At 54.5% G+C, this 13,174-nt stretch overlaps 6 protein-coding genes across 6 annotated transcripts; 3 read left to right on the top strand and 3 right to left on the bottom strand.

Annotated features, from left to right (window-relative positions):
* Positions 1-281: 281 nt before the first annotated feature.
* On the top strand, positions 282-1,388 carry K437DRAFT_225019 (Nucleotidyltransferase; the record flags this gene model as incomplete). The annotated part of the gene is made up of 1 exon (XM_013387293.1): positions 282-1,388. The coding sequence occupies one exon, from the start codon at positions 282-284 to the stop codon at positions 1,386-1,388; it is 1,107 nt and encodes a 368-aa protein (XP_013242747.1).
* A 49-nt stretch (positions 1,389-1,437) lies between these two features.
* Positions 1,438-3,862, bottom strand: K437DRAFT_257079 (DUF155-domain-containing protein). Its single transcript, XM_013387292.1, has 7 exons — positions 3,504-3,862; positions 3,143-3,424; positions 2,356-3,066; positions 2,057-2,267; positions 1,897-1,978; positions 1,602-1,793; positions 1,438-1,516 (listed from the first exon to the last, which is right to left on the bottom strand). The coding sequence occupies exons 1-7, from the start codon at positions 3,716-3,718 to the stop codon at positions 1,491-1,493; spliced, it is 1,719 nt and encodes a 572-aa protein (XP_013242746.1). The 5' UTR covers positions 3,719-3,862; the 3' UTR covers positions 1,438-1,490.
* A 300-nt stretch (positions 3,863-4,162) lies between these two features.
* On the top strand, positions 4,163-7,297 carry K437DRAFT_294865 (uncharacterized protein). The gene is made up of 3 exons (XM_013387291.1): positions 4,163-4,712; positions 4,788-5,707; positions 5,788-7,297. The coding sequence occupies exons 1-3, from the start codon at positions 4,259-4,261 to the stop codon at positions 7,231-7,233; spliced, it is 2,820 nt and encodes a 939-aa protein (XP_013242745.1). The 5' UTR covers positions 4,163-4,258; the 3' UTR covers positions 7,234-7,297.
* Positions 7,298-7,310: 13 nt separating this feature from the next.
* Positions 7,311-8,131, bottom strand: K437DRAFT_224979 (ribosomal protein L1; the record flags this gene model as incomplete). Its single annotated transcript, XM_013387290.1, has 2 exons — positions 7,311-7,567; positions 7,633-8,131. The coding sequence occupies 2 exons, from the start codon at positions 8,129-8,131 to the stop codon at positions 7,311-7,313; spliced, it is 756 nt and encodes a 251-aa protein (XP_013242744.1).
* Positions 8,132-9,928: 1,797 nt separating this feature from the next.
* K437DRAFT_224973 (uncharacterized protein) lies at positions 9,929-10,936 on the top strand (the record flags this gene model as incomplete). The annotated part of the gene is made up of 3 exons (XM_013387289.1): positions 9,929-10,139; positions 10,206-10,363; positions 10,427-10,936. The coding sequence occupies 3 exons, from the start codon at positions 9,929-9,931 to the stop codon at positions 10,934-10,936; spliced, it is 879 nt and encodes a 292-aa protein (XP_013242743.1).
* A 9-nt stretch (positions 10,937-10,945) lies between these two features.
* Positions 10,946-13,172, bottom strand: K437DRAFT_257075 (TLD-domain-containing protein). The gene is made up of 2 exons (XM_013387288.1): positions 13,030-13,172; positions 10,946-12,962 (listed from the first exon to the last, which is right to left on the bottom strand). The coding sequence occupies exons 1-2, from the start codon at positions 13,060-13,062 to the stop codon at positions 11,022-11,024; spliced, it is 1,974 nt and encodes a 657-aa protein (XP_013242742.1). The 5' UTR covers positions 13,063-13,172; the 3' UTR covers positions 10,946-11,021.
* Between the last annotated feature and the right edge of the window lie 2 nt (positions 13,173-13,174).

The following is a 13,174-nucleotide window of genomic DNA, read 5'->3' as shown; positions in this document are numbered from 1 at the left end:
ACCTGCTGCTTGGGAAGGAGGAGCAAGGGGATCAAAGCAAGGCATCACAATGCCCCCCGCATAACGAACCGAACTCCACTCAGATAAGGAAGGGAGTTTTTCAGTCGGAGACGGGCGATGATGGGGATGAGGACAATCCTTCTGAGGGCATTGCTTCTGATAGATCCGCAACGGACCTAAAGGAGGCTTCAGTAGCCGGTTCTAGCAGCGGGCGGAAACCATGCCTGCCTGCATCGCAGAGAACTAGCCATGCAAAGGATCCGGCAGGCGATCGCGCACAAATGACGCATACGAATGAGTCCATAGATGATCCGCCGCCATGGGAGAACAGCAGCAGTGCATGCAGGCGGCCGACGCCGCTGAAGAGCAAGTACAATCAGGACCTGGTGGACATGCTCGATATTGTGCAACGACAGCGGGCGTTACTGGATGATAAAACGGCGCTGCCGTACGCCAGGGCAGTTTCGATCATCAAGTCTTACCCTGAGGATCTTCGTCAGGATCCGTCGAAAGCGAAGACTCTCAAAGGCGTGGGGCCGAAGACCTTCAAGATGGTCCGGCAGTACTACGAACTTGGCAAGATCAACGAGGCGGAGATCATCAGGCGCGACTATGCCTTCCGGGTCCTGAGCGACTTTACTCAAATCTACAAGATCGGCCCCAAAAAAGCTCGCGAGCTGTATGCGCAAGGCTACCGTCGCATTGAGGAGCTCATCGTGGCGAAGGAGTGGCGCCCTGGCAAAGGCGGCGATATCCAGGTGCCCGAGGCGCTTAGGATCCTGCCAGACCTACAGGTGCCTATATCGCGCGAGGAAGTCGAAGAGATCGTGCGGCATATCAAGGCAGAGATGGATGAGGTGATCGCGGGGACAGAGCACACCATTGTTGGTGGCTACCGCCGTGGCAAGACTTCGAACAACGACGTCGATGTCATCTTCACGTACCCATCCGGAGGACCGCACGGTGTGCCGTCCCCGTCGCAGATGCAGGAGCTGCGTGAGCGACTGGAGAGAAAAGGGCTCATCACACACTACATCTCGTTGAGCAACATGAACGGCCGTGGCTCCAAATCCGATGGCTTGCACACCATGGAGATTGTCTTCAAAGCGCCTCGCTCGCCCATCGTGCCCGTCTCGCGGCACAGGCGCGTAGACATCATCTTCTGCAGATATCGAGTCTACGGCGCCGCCATACTCGGCTGGACCGGCTCCAAGCAGTTCGAGCGCGATTTGCGCGTGGTCGCTCAGCAGGAGGGCTACAAATTCAACTCAGATGGCCTCGTCGAGAAGGATACTAGTCGTACGCTCGACACGTTCACTGAGAGGCAAATCTTCCACAAGCTCAAGCTTCCGTACATGCCCCCGGAGTGGCGTAATTGCGACCCGTAATATCGGCTCAGGGCAAGGACCTCACACTTGCTTGTCTTTTCTCGCGCTCTGTTGTAATAGTATAGCACAGAACATTTACAGCATCATATTGAAACCAGGTCTCTACGCAAAGTAGAGGTCGACGATCACTTTTGGTTTCCAAATCGAAAAGTGAAAAGGGTTCAGTGATCGGGCTTTGATAGAAAAAGTGCTGGCTGATCAAAGCAAGCTCACTGGTGGCGACACCGAGGATGATTTCCAATACGATGAGCACGATCACGATGATCTCGAGCCATTCCGAATGACTGGAAGACACTTGATCCTTGAGCAGCTGAAGCATATCCTGCAGCACTTCGACGCGGGCGTTTAGCAAGTCGATCCTCTGCGGGATCTCGAGATAGCTGCGCGCCGCCGAATACAACGGTTCTGCAAAAGCGGTGGAAAACAAGGTAGCAGATGAAAGGGGTAGATAAGTCACAGTATGTAGTCACAGCCTCGCGTGCAGCGAGTTTGTTAACGAAATGCTTACCGAGATCCGGTTGAGCCCAAAAAATCTCGGGAGAGTCAACGATGGATCCGACAAGGTGGATGTTCATTCTCAGGATGAAAAGCTGCGCATTGCATTCGAATGATCATCAGCCCCTTTAGAATTCGGAACTGATCAGAGGAAGTGTCGGCTATGCACTCACATGGCCGATCTGCTTCATAATGTCCGCCGGAGGCATGCCGATTTTGCCGCTCTCGGCAATACTCTGTGGGATGCCCTTGGTCGCATCGATTGTATTTTCGATGACCCCCTCGAAAAAGCTAATCTTGGTTGACTGCGCAAGCGCATGCGAGAGTGAGAGCTTGGTCATGTAGCTTGAGCCACGGCGTAGGGTGATAACATCGTTGTAGATGCTGTGATTTGGAAGCGGCAAGAAAGCATAAGCTATGTGATAGGCACACGGCCCGGCTGCTATTCGAGCCGTCAATGATCGCTACTCACCGACTGTAGTCCGCAAGATACCAATTGAGGTCTTCGCTCTCGATGTCCTCTGGCGAGAGCCTTTCGACTTCAAACCTTTTCAATTCCCTGAGAAAACGTCGTTCCTCCACCTCGGTCATCCCCCATATGACGATGGTTCCGTACTCCATCACAAAGATTTCCGGTATGATGTCCCTCACCAGGAATCGTTCCTTACGTTTCCTCCGAGCCTCTTCGCGCCTGCGCTGCTCCTCACGCAACTTCGCCTCCTGCTCTGCTTGTTCGCGCTGCAACCGTGTTTCCTCATTTTCCTCCCCGACATCGCCAATGTGGCCCTGAGCATATGACCCGTCCTCCTGGTGGTCGACAATCGTGGTGGATGACGCATGCGTGCTTTCGCTGCGATTCCCGTTGGCGCTTCCGCTGACGTCTTCCGCCTCATACTCATTACTTAGCTCGGGGATGCCCAGCAAGTCACCTGTTCGTGCTCGCACCCGGGGACTGTCGAGGTAGTACTCTTTGTTACTATGATGGTGGCGTTGTGGATGATGATACGAAGGCTCATTGCGACCGTTAGAGACGCCGTAAAGCTGCGAAGATGTCCCGTGCGAAGCGTTGATGAGTTCGTAAGTGTAAGTGGAGTAGACACATTCATCGAACGTCATGGCATTCGTCCGATGACTGTTCTTGCGTGCTTGCAGCCATTTTGTCAGCTCTCGCATGCGATAGGACCTGCAAAGGGTTCGCACACGAAGGATTATTAGCATGCACGGTCTTATGACCTTAGACGGCCTGCCAAGCTACTCACGTTGCTGTACTGTATGCTGTTACCCTGGGCAAGCTTGCTCGAGCTTTCCGCGTCAAGCGCCTCGCATCCCTTCGCATGGACCCTTCTGGAATCTGACTGAGCTGTGCATGTCTCTCTGCGAGTTCATCGTGATCCTCTTGGTCAACGTCGTCATCGCTGCTCTCCTCATCGCCTGACCCTCTTTGACTCTCAGTTGACAAGTGCACGATGGGCGAACCCCTGTGCTGATCGGGAGCGCCTGCATCTGGGAGAATCTTGAGCTTTCCTAGCGCCTTTGTTGATCTTGTGTCAAATCAACCAAAAGAAAGAGCGAAAAGATCAAGTATTCGTCATAAATCTTGAGAACACTCGCCCCACTCACCTCTGCGGGCCGGATCTCTGTTTCCCCTGGTTGCCATTCTGCCTCACGCCCCCAGCGTAAAAGCTCGGTAGCCGGTCGACCGACCCCACATGGCTTGGGCCCGGACGCCTTCCCTGACTACTTCCTTGGCGGGCGTTGTCACCCGCAGCTCCGCCTTGGTATCCATGCGAGCTGGGGCGCTTCTTGAGCGCAGAAGGCATCTTGATCGCCGACATTTTACTGGCGCCTGTCCGTCCGATGCGACAAGCAGAGTCCGCTCCCCACACGCGCTCTCTCGGCAGTAGTTCGCGATTCAAGGGGCTCAACACTTCTAGCTTATGCTAGTCCTTAAGGCTCGCGATGTCGACATATGTCTGTATCAGCCTTCCCTTTAAAGATCGTGGAGACGTGTCAACGTCAGTTGAACGCATCTAGGGCAGTGTATATATATATACACCACATGACGTGAGCTGGAGTAGGCAACAGTAGTAGTGGCCAGGGAGAGCAGTGAGCAGTCGAGTGCGTGCAAGATCGTTGCGTTCACGAATTCCGAGTTCCGCGTTTGATCGTCTGATATGCAGCCTCTCACTAGCTCGCTGTGAACTGGTCAAAGCTCAATGAAGAGATGGAAGGAAGAGATTGAGTTCAAGGCGAGGTCGGCGCGCATGTTATTTGAATGATGGTCTAGGACTTGGCGTGCTTTTCCAACAGCGACCGCACTGCGTGTGATAACAACAGCTCATTTACGTAGAAGCCCGCAGGGCTGCATAGGAAAGATGGCAGCACACCGTGCGACGGCGTCATCTATCTCCGCTGCCGCCACCGCCACTTCGTCCAGCAGCGGCAGCGCTGGAAGTAGTAGCAGCAAGCTTGGCTCTGCTTCGCGCCATTCTCAGTATGCAGCTGCTGCACAAGTATCACTGCGAGCTTCTCTTGCACAAGCCCGGCCACCAAGGCAGCCTTTCCCCGAGCTACCGCACGATCGACAACGTAATGCTCATCACGGCGTGGAAAATGTCGTTGAAGCCTCAGAACAGAAAGGTGCCTATATGGATCTCAAGGGAAAGTCCAAAGCACTCCACGATGAAGAAGACAGGAGCATCGAAGGCGAAGGCAATCTCACCTCATCCCTTCGGCGACGAAGTCCGGCAGCTCGCTACGGCATGACGCTGAACGGACGGATATCTCTGCCGCAAGTGTTGATAGATAGGACGCAAACTATCATGTCCAGTGAGCATGGTTTATTCAGAGGATTAAGAAGATTTCTCGCTTAAAATATGCATGTTTCCCTTCACACCCCTGCAGAAGCCAGTAAATCTGCTTTGAAGGCAGATTATGCGGCTCAGCAAGAGGCAGCCTCCACGTCTGGCACGTTCTCCAAGTATGCCTCCTCTACCCCCCCTCCTTCCGGCATTGCGACTCCCCGTTCCGTCGTCGCGCATTTCGCATTGAACTCTCCGTTCCGCTATGCAGCTATTCGCAGCGTATTTACTGAGGTGCAAAAAAGACTCGGGGGTGATCTACCTACCGCTGGCGGTAGCAGTCGTTCAGGCTGGAGTCCGCGGCGATTGATCGAATGGGACTGCAAGGGCGGCGAGGGCCTTTGGGCTTTTGAAGACACGTTTTCACAAGATGAGGTAATGGGGCCGGCAGAGTACCAAGGGTCTGACTCTGGCATGGGCATCCTGCACGTGGGTGCGGATCTGGCGGCACAGTCATCGGGAACGCCTTCACAAGCAAGCCGTTCAAGCTTAAAGGAGGACCAAGGCAAGGGGGCTTTCACATTTCCGTTCAAAGACAGGATCTATGCCACCTTCTCCTACCGGCCTCTCTACAGGACGGAAGATGCAAGCGCAAAGACACCCACTATCCTGCTTTCGGCATTCAAGCTGAGCGCACTCGCCACGGATCATGATAGGCAAGAGTACGTCAAACGCATGTGGAAACGGAAGGACGCGGAGGTGATCGTGATCATCGATTCCGCGACGCCGCGGGGCTTTGCTTGTGTCGCAAGCGCGCGATCTCAGCTCCTTGAGCTAGGAAATGCACCTGACAAATCGAGCAAGAAGGGACGGCGGGAGGTAACAGTCGTCGAGGACGGTGAGACCCTCACCATTGGAGACAATGTCTTCTTTCAGCAAGCTTCGGGAGAAGAAGGCGATATTACGCCATCGAGAGTTGGAGAGGACGAGCAGACACTAGAAATGGCTCATGTTGTGGCGCCTGTGAGTCAACAAGCTGGTGGATAGAAGAGCATCCGCAATGCTGATGACTAGATACACCTCGCGTTGACCATTGACATCAGTGCCCACACGATAAGCCTTGTCCACTGCTGCACCCCTTCGCTAGCTGGCTCCCGCCTTCATCGCCTTTGGGTAGGAACATGACCAGCTTCACGCGCGGACTGCCCGTCTGCAGCTTCGGGCAGAGTCTTCATCTACCGAGATACAGCCGCACCGCTCAGAGCCGCCGAGCCGCCGCTCAGGATGGCGAGGCGCGTTTCAGTTATATTGTCATCAGACGTGGGCCACGCCCGAGCCTTGAGGCTGGATACTCTTCGCCGGCTGTAGAAGACGGCACCCTGGAAACAAAAGATGCGCTTCAGGATGCTGCTGCACAACTTGAGGCCAGCTTTCGACTCCGACAGGCGGCGGCTAAGACAAAAGTGGGAGATATCGATGCGATCAGGCGAGGTGAAGTGGCAGGGCAGACAGCCAATTCGATTCGTCTGCTTTCCGAGATCGGGTCGCCTTCACAGGTATTAAAGAACGAAGAAGAGGCCGACGCGCAAGAGATGGCTCACGAGGCACGCGACAGATCGGAAGATGCGGCTGCGCGCAAGGAGCTGATGGATCTGATGCCTAACATTTTGCGCAAGATGCAAGAGGAAGCAGGTGTTGGTGCAGAAGAAATCACTAAAGAGCAACTGAAGGACGCTCTCGCCACTTTCTCCCTAGAAGGGATAGGTGCCTCTGCTGCTCATCAGAAATCGGGTGTCTCCGCTTCCTCAAGCTTCGGTGATGACGTTGCAGACTCTGCAGTTGTTGAGGAAGTCACACCTGGAGACCTGGAAGCGATGCGCCTCGAGGCTTACAGCTGGCCAAGGCTGGTGAAACCACCTCTGAAGAAAGGAGGGCACGTCACATTTGACGCATGCAACGCGTCAGGAGCTATCGAACGCTTCACCATCGCCAAATCGGCGGGGAGGCAAGCATACCAGGATGCGCGTAAGGCGCAATGGGGAGACCTTTTTCCCCACAGCAGCAAGAATGGGAAGGCGACGGTTCAAGTCGCACCTGCGCTCGCTGACGAGGCCACCATGGTGGCTCCGGTCCTTACGCGAAGAAGTGCAGCACCCGTTGGCACCAGCGTCGTTGCTAGTAGCGGCAGCCTAGAAGGGACGAGCGAGAAGGAAATGCTCGAGGGTCTCTTCGCCAGTGACGATGACGCTCTTAAAGCTCTTGAGGCAATCGAGCTTCCACGGGCTTCAGATCGCGCTCAGGAAGCGCGTGCAAAACCCCCTGCATTGCGCAAAGCAGCCCATACACTCATTGGCCCGGATGCTCTTGCCCTCGCGCGTGGAGAAAAGCTCCCGGCCAACATCACCAAATACAAAGGCCCATCTCGCCGGTCTGGCCGCAGAAGCATTGTTGAGTATGATGCCGCACCAGCAACCAATGGCGGCGAACAGAAGACCGCAAGGCGCCTATCGCGGAAAAGGTCAATGGGTGATTACGACAGCTTCCTCTAAGGGGAATGCCGGCATCATATTGTATTCTTACACGTGCGATCAAGGCCAATGCCCGCTTTCCCTTTGAACGATGCACATCAGATCAATTCTGGAAGTTTGACCAGAATGCCAGGCCCTTGGGTGGAAGACAGGTGCACTTGCTTGATGACACCCGAGGCTCTCCGCATCATGGCGGCGCTCTTCTTGGGATCGCGGGCCTCGGCAGCAGCTGCAGAGCCAGAGAAAATTGCAGAAGTGGTGCCAGCTCCGCCAGATACCTTGTCGACAATGGCAAGCAGGAAAGAGGTAATGTTCCGCTTGAGGTCCTCCGGAGTGAAATGAATGCGTCCAACGGCTGCGGCAAAGCAATGAAGTCAATTTTCAGGACCAGATGCAATTCGCTGTGAGACTGACACTCACCGCCTCGAACAACGCCTTGTCTATCCCCTCTCCAGTCCATCGCCCCTTTGGCCTCTTGAATAGCCTGCTGCATCTCTTCTGCAGTTGCAGCAACGGTGCCTCTCTTTGCGCTGGGCATCAAGCCACGAGGACCGAGGCTTCTCGCCAGTTCCTTGCTGATTTGTGGCATCAGCGATGGCGTTGCGAGCACCTTGCTAAAGCCTGAGATGCGATTTGAAAGCACATCATTGATAATCTCCCCGCCGCCAATAATGATTTCACTCTCCGAAGCTGCTGCTGACTTTGCATTAAGCGCGGTTTGAGCAGCTGGCGAACCTGATTCGGCAAAGATGAGCAGCTTCTCGGACTTGGTTCTTGGATCACGTGGTAGGGCTAGACGGCCCCTCAGTGAATTGGACTGATGCGAGTCAACAGAGGTGACAATGTGCAGCTCGAATGCGTTCAACGGTCGAGCGATTTCAACAGCCTTAAGTACCCTGATCGCTTCGGCCAGCGGCATCGATTCGTCCTTCTTGATTGCATTCTGACCTGACTGAGCCGCTTTCTTTGCCTTCATCCGAGCATCCTTTCCCTGACCGGGACGAGACTTGCCGCATACCACTGATGATGTAGAGAAAGTAGCTCCCCTGCCGAAACAGGCTGAGGAGCCCGCAGGATGAGCGTAGGAAGTCGAGGCGAAGGCTTGCTGGACCACTCGATATGAAGAGGAAAAAGACGAGGGCGACGGTATAGGCCCGACACCGGCCCTGAAGACTGCACCAGCAGTCAAAATAGTGGTCCGCATGTTGTAGCCAACCTTGCAGTGCGATTAGAAACTCACTGCCGCCTGCTCGAATGATGATTGCGAAATTCCATGCTGCAATATCTTCAACCAACCAAAGCTGGAAGGAAAGCGGAGCATCGCTCTTTCGAAGCTTTTCGTCATTTCCCTCAGCAAAGAAGAATACGGTCACGTGACAATCGTTGAACGCGACGCGTTCTCTTCGACTCAACAAACTTCACCGAAATTCTCGCCTGAAAGTCCAAACGCGTCAGGTCATCCACAGCTTGTAACGTGTTTCGTCCTTGTTCCACTAACAGCACGTCGTACACCCGCTTCGTGCACAATCCATTACACAGTCGTCTTGCAGGTGGTCTTCTTCTCCTAGCTACCATATACCACTTCCTACTGCTGGTCACTGACAAACTCTGTGTAGCATTTGATCACGGTCTGACAAAACAGTCGGAGGTAGACGAGATGCCTCTCTTCGCCTCCAATCGCGCCGCCAACACCTACGGCGGCAAGCGACGCCAACAGTCTCAACAGACACGTCTACAAGTATGGCAAGACCCACCTTCCGACGATGAGGCGGTAGCTGGTCCTAGTGAGAAGGTGACAGCCATGAAAACGCTTTCGAATTCATCGAGAAAGCAGCCTCTCGGCCAGCGTGATAGCAATGGAAATATGATTGAGAACAGATATCAGCCTTTCAAGGCACACAGTGCTAATAATGATGCCGTCGTTGCCCAAGCTAGCAAGGCTACGGGAACCAAGCATAGGCGAAAAGAGTCTATCGGCAAGGAAAACGTTGCACCAACACCTGTAGCAAGGCAAGGTGTCAGCCCGACCGTATTCCGACGCGGAAATTCCGACAAATCTACCAAGGCAGCAGTCGTTGCAGCTGTTACGAACTCAGAGATTTGGACTCCTAGCAAAAGGCGCACGCGCCGACCACGACGCCAAGCAGCTCAGAATGTGAGCAGTTTCGATGAAACAACTAAGGAAAGTGACCTCTCCTCGCACATGGACTCGCTCAGCATCATCGATGACAGCGATACGTCTTTTCGACCGGAACCCTCCTCACCTGCAATCAGTTTGGGAGGCTCAGTTTCCAGGCCAAGGCGAGCTGTACCGACACTCAGCAAGCTCAGACATGCGCTCGCGGACATCTCAGCAGACACAATCGCTTCTGACGATAATCGGGCATCCCCGAGCCTGAAGACCGGGCGGATTGATGCTTTCAGCGAGTTGCTTGCACTTTGCAAGCAGCAACAGGCACTGGACTTTAATGACTACGTCAACCAGCTGCTGCATTCAGAGGCAAAAGAAGCGGAGAAAGTTATTGTCAAAATTGGCGAAGCCAGCTTTTCTGAGGTGTATCGCGTCCAGTCCCGCGAGACGGCTCGCGGTAAGGCCTCCAGGAGAAAGATCACGAGCGAGTCGCAACTAGGCAAGGTGCTCAAGGTCATTCCATTGCGTTCCGCGGATCCGTGGGATTACTCTGCACTGAACAGTAAGGGCGAAAGACTGCCTGCCATGACGACCCCAGACGGCGCTTTGCGCGAAGTTCGCGTCACCAAAGCCGTCGGGGACATCGACTGTGAAGGTGACGACAGACCCACCGAAAATGGCTTTGTCAAGATTTTGAATTGCCATGTCACAAAAGGAGTTTACGCGGAACGTCTTGTGCGAAGCTGGAACGATTTTGATGCAGCCGTTGAAAATGGATCGGAAAACAGAACACCGGGTGTGTAGATTCTTGGAGTTCAAAGGTGAGGTAGTGGAGCTGATCACAATCACTCGGTTTGTGCAGAGCGCTTCGAAGAAGAGCAAAAGTACCTGGTGGTCGTGTTGTCCGATGGCGGCACCGACCTTGAGCACTTTGGGGTCTCGAGTTGGGAGCAGGCTGCAAGCATCCTTTGGCAGGTCGTCACCTCATTGGCTACTGCAGAGGAGCAGAAACAATTTGAGGTATGCCGAATCTTTAATCTGACGTGCAACATGCAGCTTACTGAAGTCTTTGCAATGCAACAGCATCGTGATCTGCACTGGGGAAATGTGCTCGTTCGATCAACACCCCACACGGCTCAGGACCAGCACTCGATCGCAACATTGAGCCAGCCTTCTGCAACAGGCGTCGAAGCGATTATCATTGATTTCACCCTATCTCGCATCAACGTCGGCCCGAAACAAAACGTCTACGAACAGCTCTCCGACGAACAGCTCTTTGGCGGTACCGGAGACATGCAGTTTGATGTCTACCGTCAGATGCGCGACGCAACGCAATCAGATTGGGAAGGGTTCTATCCTATCACTAATGCGTTATGGCTGCGCTACCTCGTCGATAAGCTTTTGCACGCGAAAGGCCTGAAGGAACCTGTGGTTTCTGGCCGCCGCAAAGCGCATGCAGCGGAAAGCTTTGCGTACAATAGTCTGAGAGACGCTCAGCAGCAGCTTGCATCAGTCAAGCCCGATGATTGTGGCTGCACTTCCGCAAAGGAATTGCTTCACTGGGCCGTGTCGCGCAACAGCAGCAGTAAATAGTAGTGTGTCTTGAACTGGAAATCAAGTATGGACGTTTTCTGTTGTACAATGCATGAAATGCGGCACCCAATACAATGCAATTTCATCAATCTGTGCCGACAGCCCATACCTCCAAACCGAGACATTCAAATCTGCCCTCTTTCGCATCGACCGAGGTTGTTGCAGAGCTGCCGTCGCAAAGAATGTCGTTGTCGAATGCAGGACAACGCGACGAAACGCCGTTTTCAAGCGCATCGTCGATCCAAAGGCCAAAGCGACCCTCGCCACCTCCAACCGAGAGGAAATGCGCTTCCGTGAAGATCATGTATTCATTGCGGCCGGTCCACTTGTAGACTTTCAGTCGCTTGTGCGCATCGGACGAGTCGCTCTTTGTATCAACATCAGGAGCTTGCGGCGAATTTTCGCATGTAGTCTTCCACAAGAAGCACTCGCCACTGCCATAGTAGTGCGGTTGAGGGCGAAGACGCTCGTTGACGAAAGCGCCAAAAACGTTGTCCTCTGCATCACGAATTCCGATCACAAGACCTGCATCTGATAGGGCCAGGCCACCGCCCACATGCTTGACTCTGCCACCACCGCTGCCGACGCCGAGTGCACCTTGCGTTTCAGCGCTAGCACCACGTAGCCAGCCCTCGGCGTCCTGAAGCCCCGCTACAGATTTCTTCGCTAAGGTTGGGTCCAGTGCTTTTGCCACGTTATGATAGAGGGTGCCCAGGCTGATGCCGTGCTGATCAAGCGAGTAGACCAGCCTCCATGTCTTGCCGAGCTGTAGCCGTGGAGGCAGTGCCGCCTGGATCCGCGCCGCATGCCATTGCTCAATGACCTCCGAAGTCTCTTCACGGCGTCCCGTCAGACTGACAGGGATGTACTTGCGGTGCTTCTCCTTCTCCTCCATCTTCCAATGACCAGTGTTCCATTGCTGGTCAGTTGCGGAGAGATATGCATCAAATCCAGGCGCGCCTGAGATGGGAAGTGAGCCTGCTCGCGGTGGTGGATAATGGTGCGGTGCAGAGCTACTGTCCGAGCCATTGGCGTGCCAGCTACCGGTCCCACCTCCGAACGATGGGGAGAGCGAGCTGTTCGAGGCTGAATGTGACTTTGTCGGTGTACTGTCAGGTTGACTAATTCGCCGCGCGCCCTCGTTCTGGACAAGGGGGTTAGCTGACTGCTCGGGCGTCTTTTGGCCGCGTGGGTCGGGTGGAATGGTTCGCTGTACATGCTTGGGCAACATAGCCGCTTGGAAGTCGTGGAACTCCTCATCATCGGGAGGCACCAGAAAGTCTGAAGCGCTTGGAAGGTGGCTCATGACGTCTCCCGCACGATGTCGCAGTGTACCGAGTGTCTTCTTCAGTCCGCCCGCAAAATGCCCAGCCGTTTCGGACCAGCTGCTGGACCCCGCGCTCTGAGGCGACTTGGCTTGCGAATCTTCGTCGCCAGTTAGATAGTCTAACCACCCTTGCGACTCTTTCGCCTTCAGATCCATTGGTGTTGCCTGCGCCTCTGTCATGTGCTCCAGCGCTGTACCTGAAAGCCCCGCTGGTTTCCCGGCTCCGCTCGGCTGCGCATCTATCTCAAAAGCCGCAAAAAACCTTTCATCTGCGCTCGAGTCAGCTCGATGGGATCTGGAGAATTCATTTTCAATGGCTTCGCTTTTGGACTCCGTTAGGCTGAGCTTGCGCTCGACGTCTCTGAGGTCGATCATCGGTGGGGACGGGACTCGAGCGGCTTTTTCCCTTGCATCTTGTTCCAGCGCGCGAAAGAATGCCTCATCTTGAGCGCTCGTTTCAATCGGCTGTCCGCTCGGCGGTGCTGGAAATCGAGTCTGAATTGGTGAGAACGACGCCACGACGTCTCCATCGGTCCAATCATCAGCGGACGGTGGGGGCTGCGGATGCTGCGCGACGGTCTGTCCGATGGGTCCTGCTTCGTCGAAGTTGGGGGAGACGGCAACCATTTGCGCGCCTTCGAAGTTCCCGAATTCATCTGAAGGCTGCCATGTATGGGCCGCCAAACTTTTAGGTAAAGGCTAACAGGTGCAAATGGAGTAAGTGAAATAGTTTGAGTACATGTAGAAATTGTAAGCACTGGCTTACCTGGGCTTTGGCGTTGTGGCCTGTCGGATCCATGTTGAGCATCCTATACCTTGCGCCGCTTACTCGTCCATGCGCCTGCGACGATGCCACTCCATTTAGCATACACGATCACTTGCCCATATGCGAACAAAGGCACCTGCGTCGG

Source organism: Tilletiaria anomala (assembly GCF_000711695.1).
Source record: "Tilletiaria anomala UBC 951 chromosome Unknown K437scaffold_52, whole genome shotgun sequence".
Classification (NCBI taxonomy): domain Eukaryota; kingdom Fungi; phylum Basidiomycota; class Exobasidiomycetes; order Georgefischeriales; family Tilletiariaceae; genus Tilletiaria; species Tilletiaria anomala.
The sequence above is the reverse complement of the archived record's forward strand: the minus strand, read 5'-3'. Positions and strand labels throughout refer to the sequence as shown.

Coding starts and splice junctions, on each gene's coding strand:
- K437DRAFT_257079 (XM_013387292.1), bottom strand. CDS start 3,718: ATGTCGGCGATCAAGATGCCTTCTGCGCTCAAGAAGCGCCCCAGCTCG. Junction 1,979..2,056: donor TTATGAAGCAGATCGGCCAT/GTGAGTGCATAG, acceptor TGCAATGCGCAG/CTTTTCATCCTGAGAATGAA. Junction 1,517..1,601: donor CATCCTCGGTGTCGCCACCA/GTGAGCTTGCTT, acceptor GGAAACCAAAAG/TGATCGTCGACCTCTACTTT.
- K437DRAFT_294865 (XM_013387291.1), top strand. CDS start 4,259: ATGGCAGCACACCGTGCGACGGCGTCATCTATCTCCGCTGCCGCCACC. Junction 4,713..4,787: donor GACGCAAACTATCATGTCCA/GTGAGCATGGTT, acceptor ACACCCCTGCAG/AAGCCAGTAAATCTGCTTTG. Junction 5,708..5,787: donor TGGCTCATGTTGTGGCGCCT/GTGAGTCAACAA, acceptor CATTGACATCAG/TGCCCACACGATAAGCCTTG.
- K437DRAFT_257075 (XM_013387288.1), bottom strand. CDS start 13,062: ATGGATCCGACAGGCCACAACGCCAAAGCCCAG. Junction 12,963..13,029: donor GCCACAACGCCAAAGCCCAG/GTAAGCCAGTGC, acceptor TGCACCTGTTAG/CCTTTACCTAAAAGTTTGGC.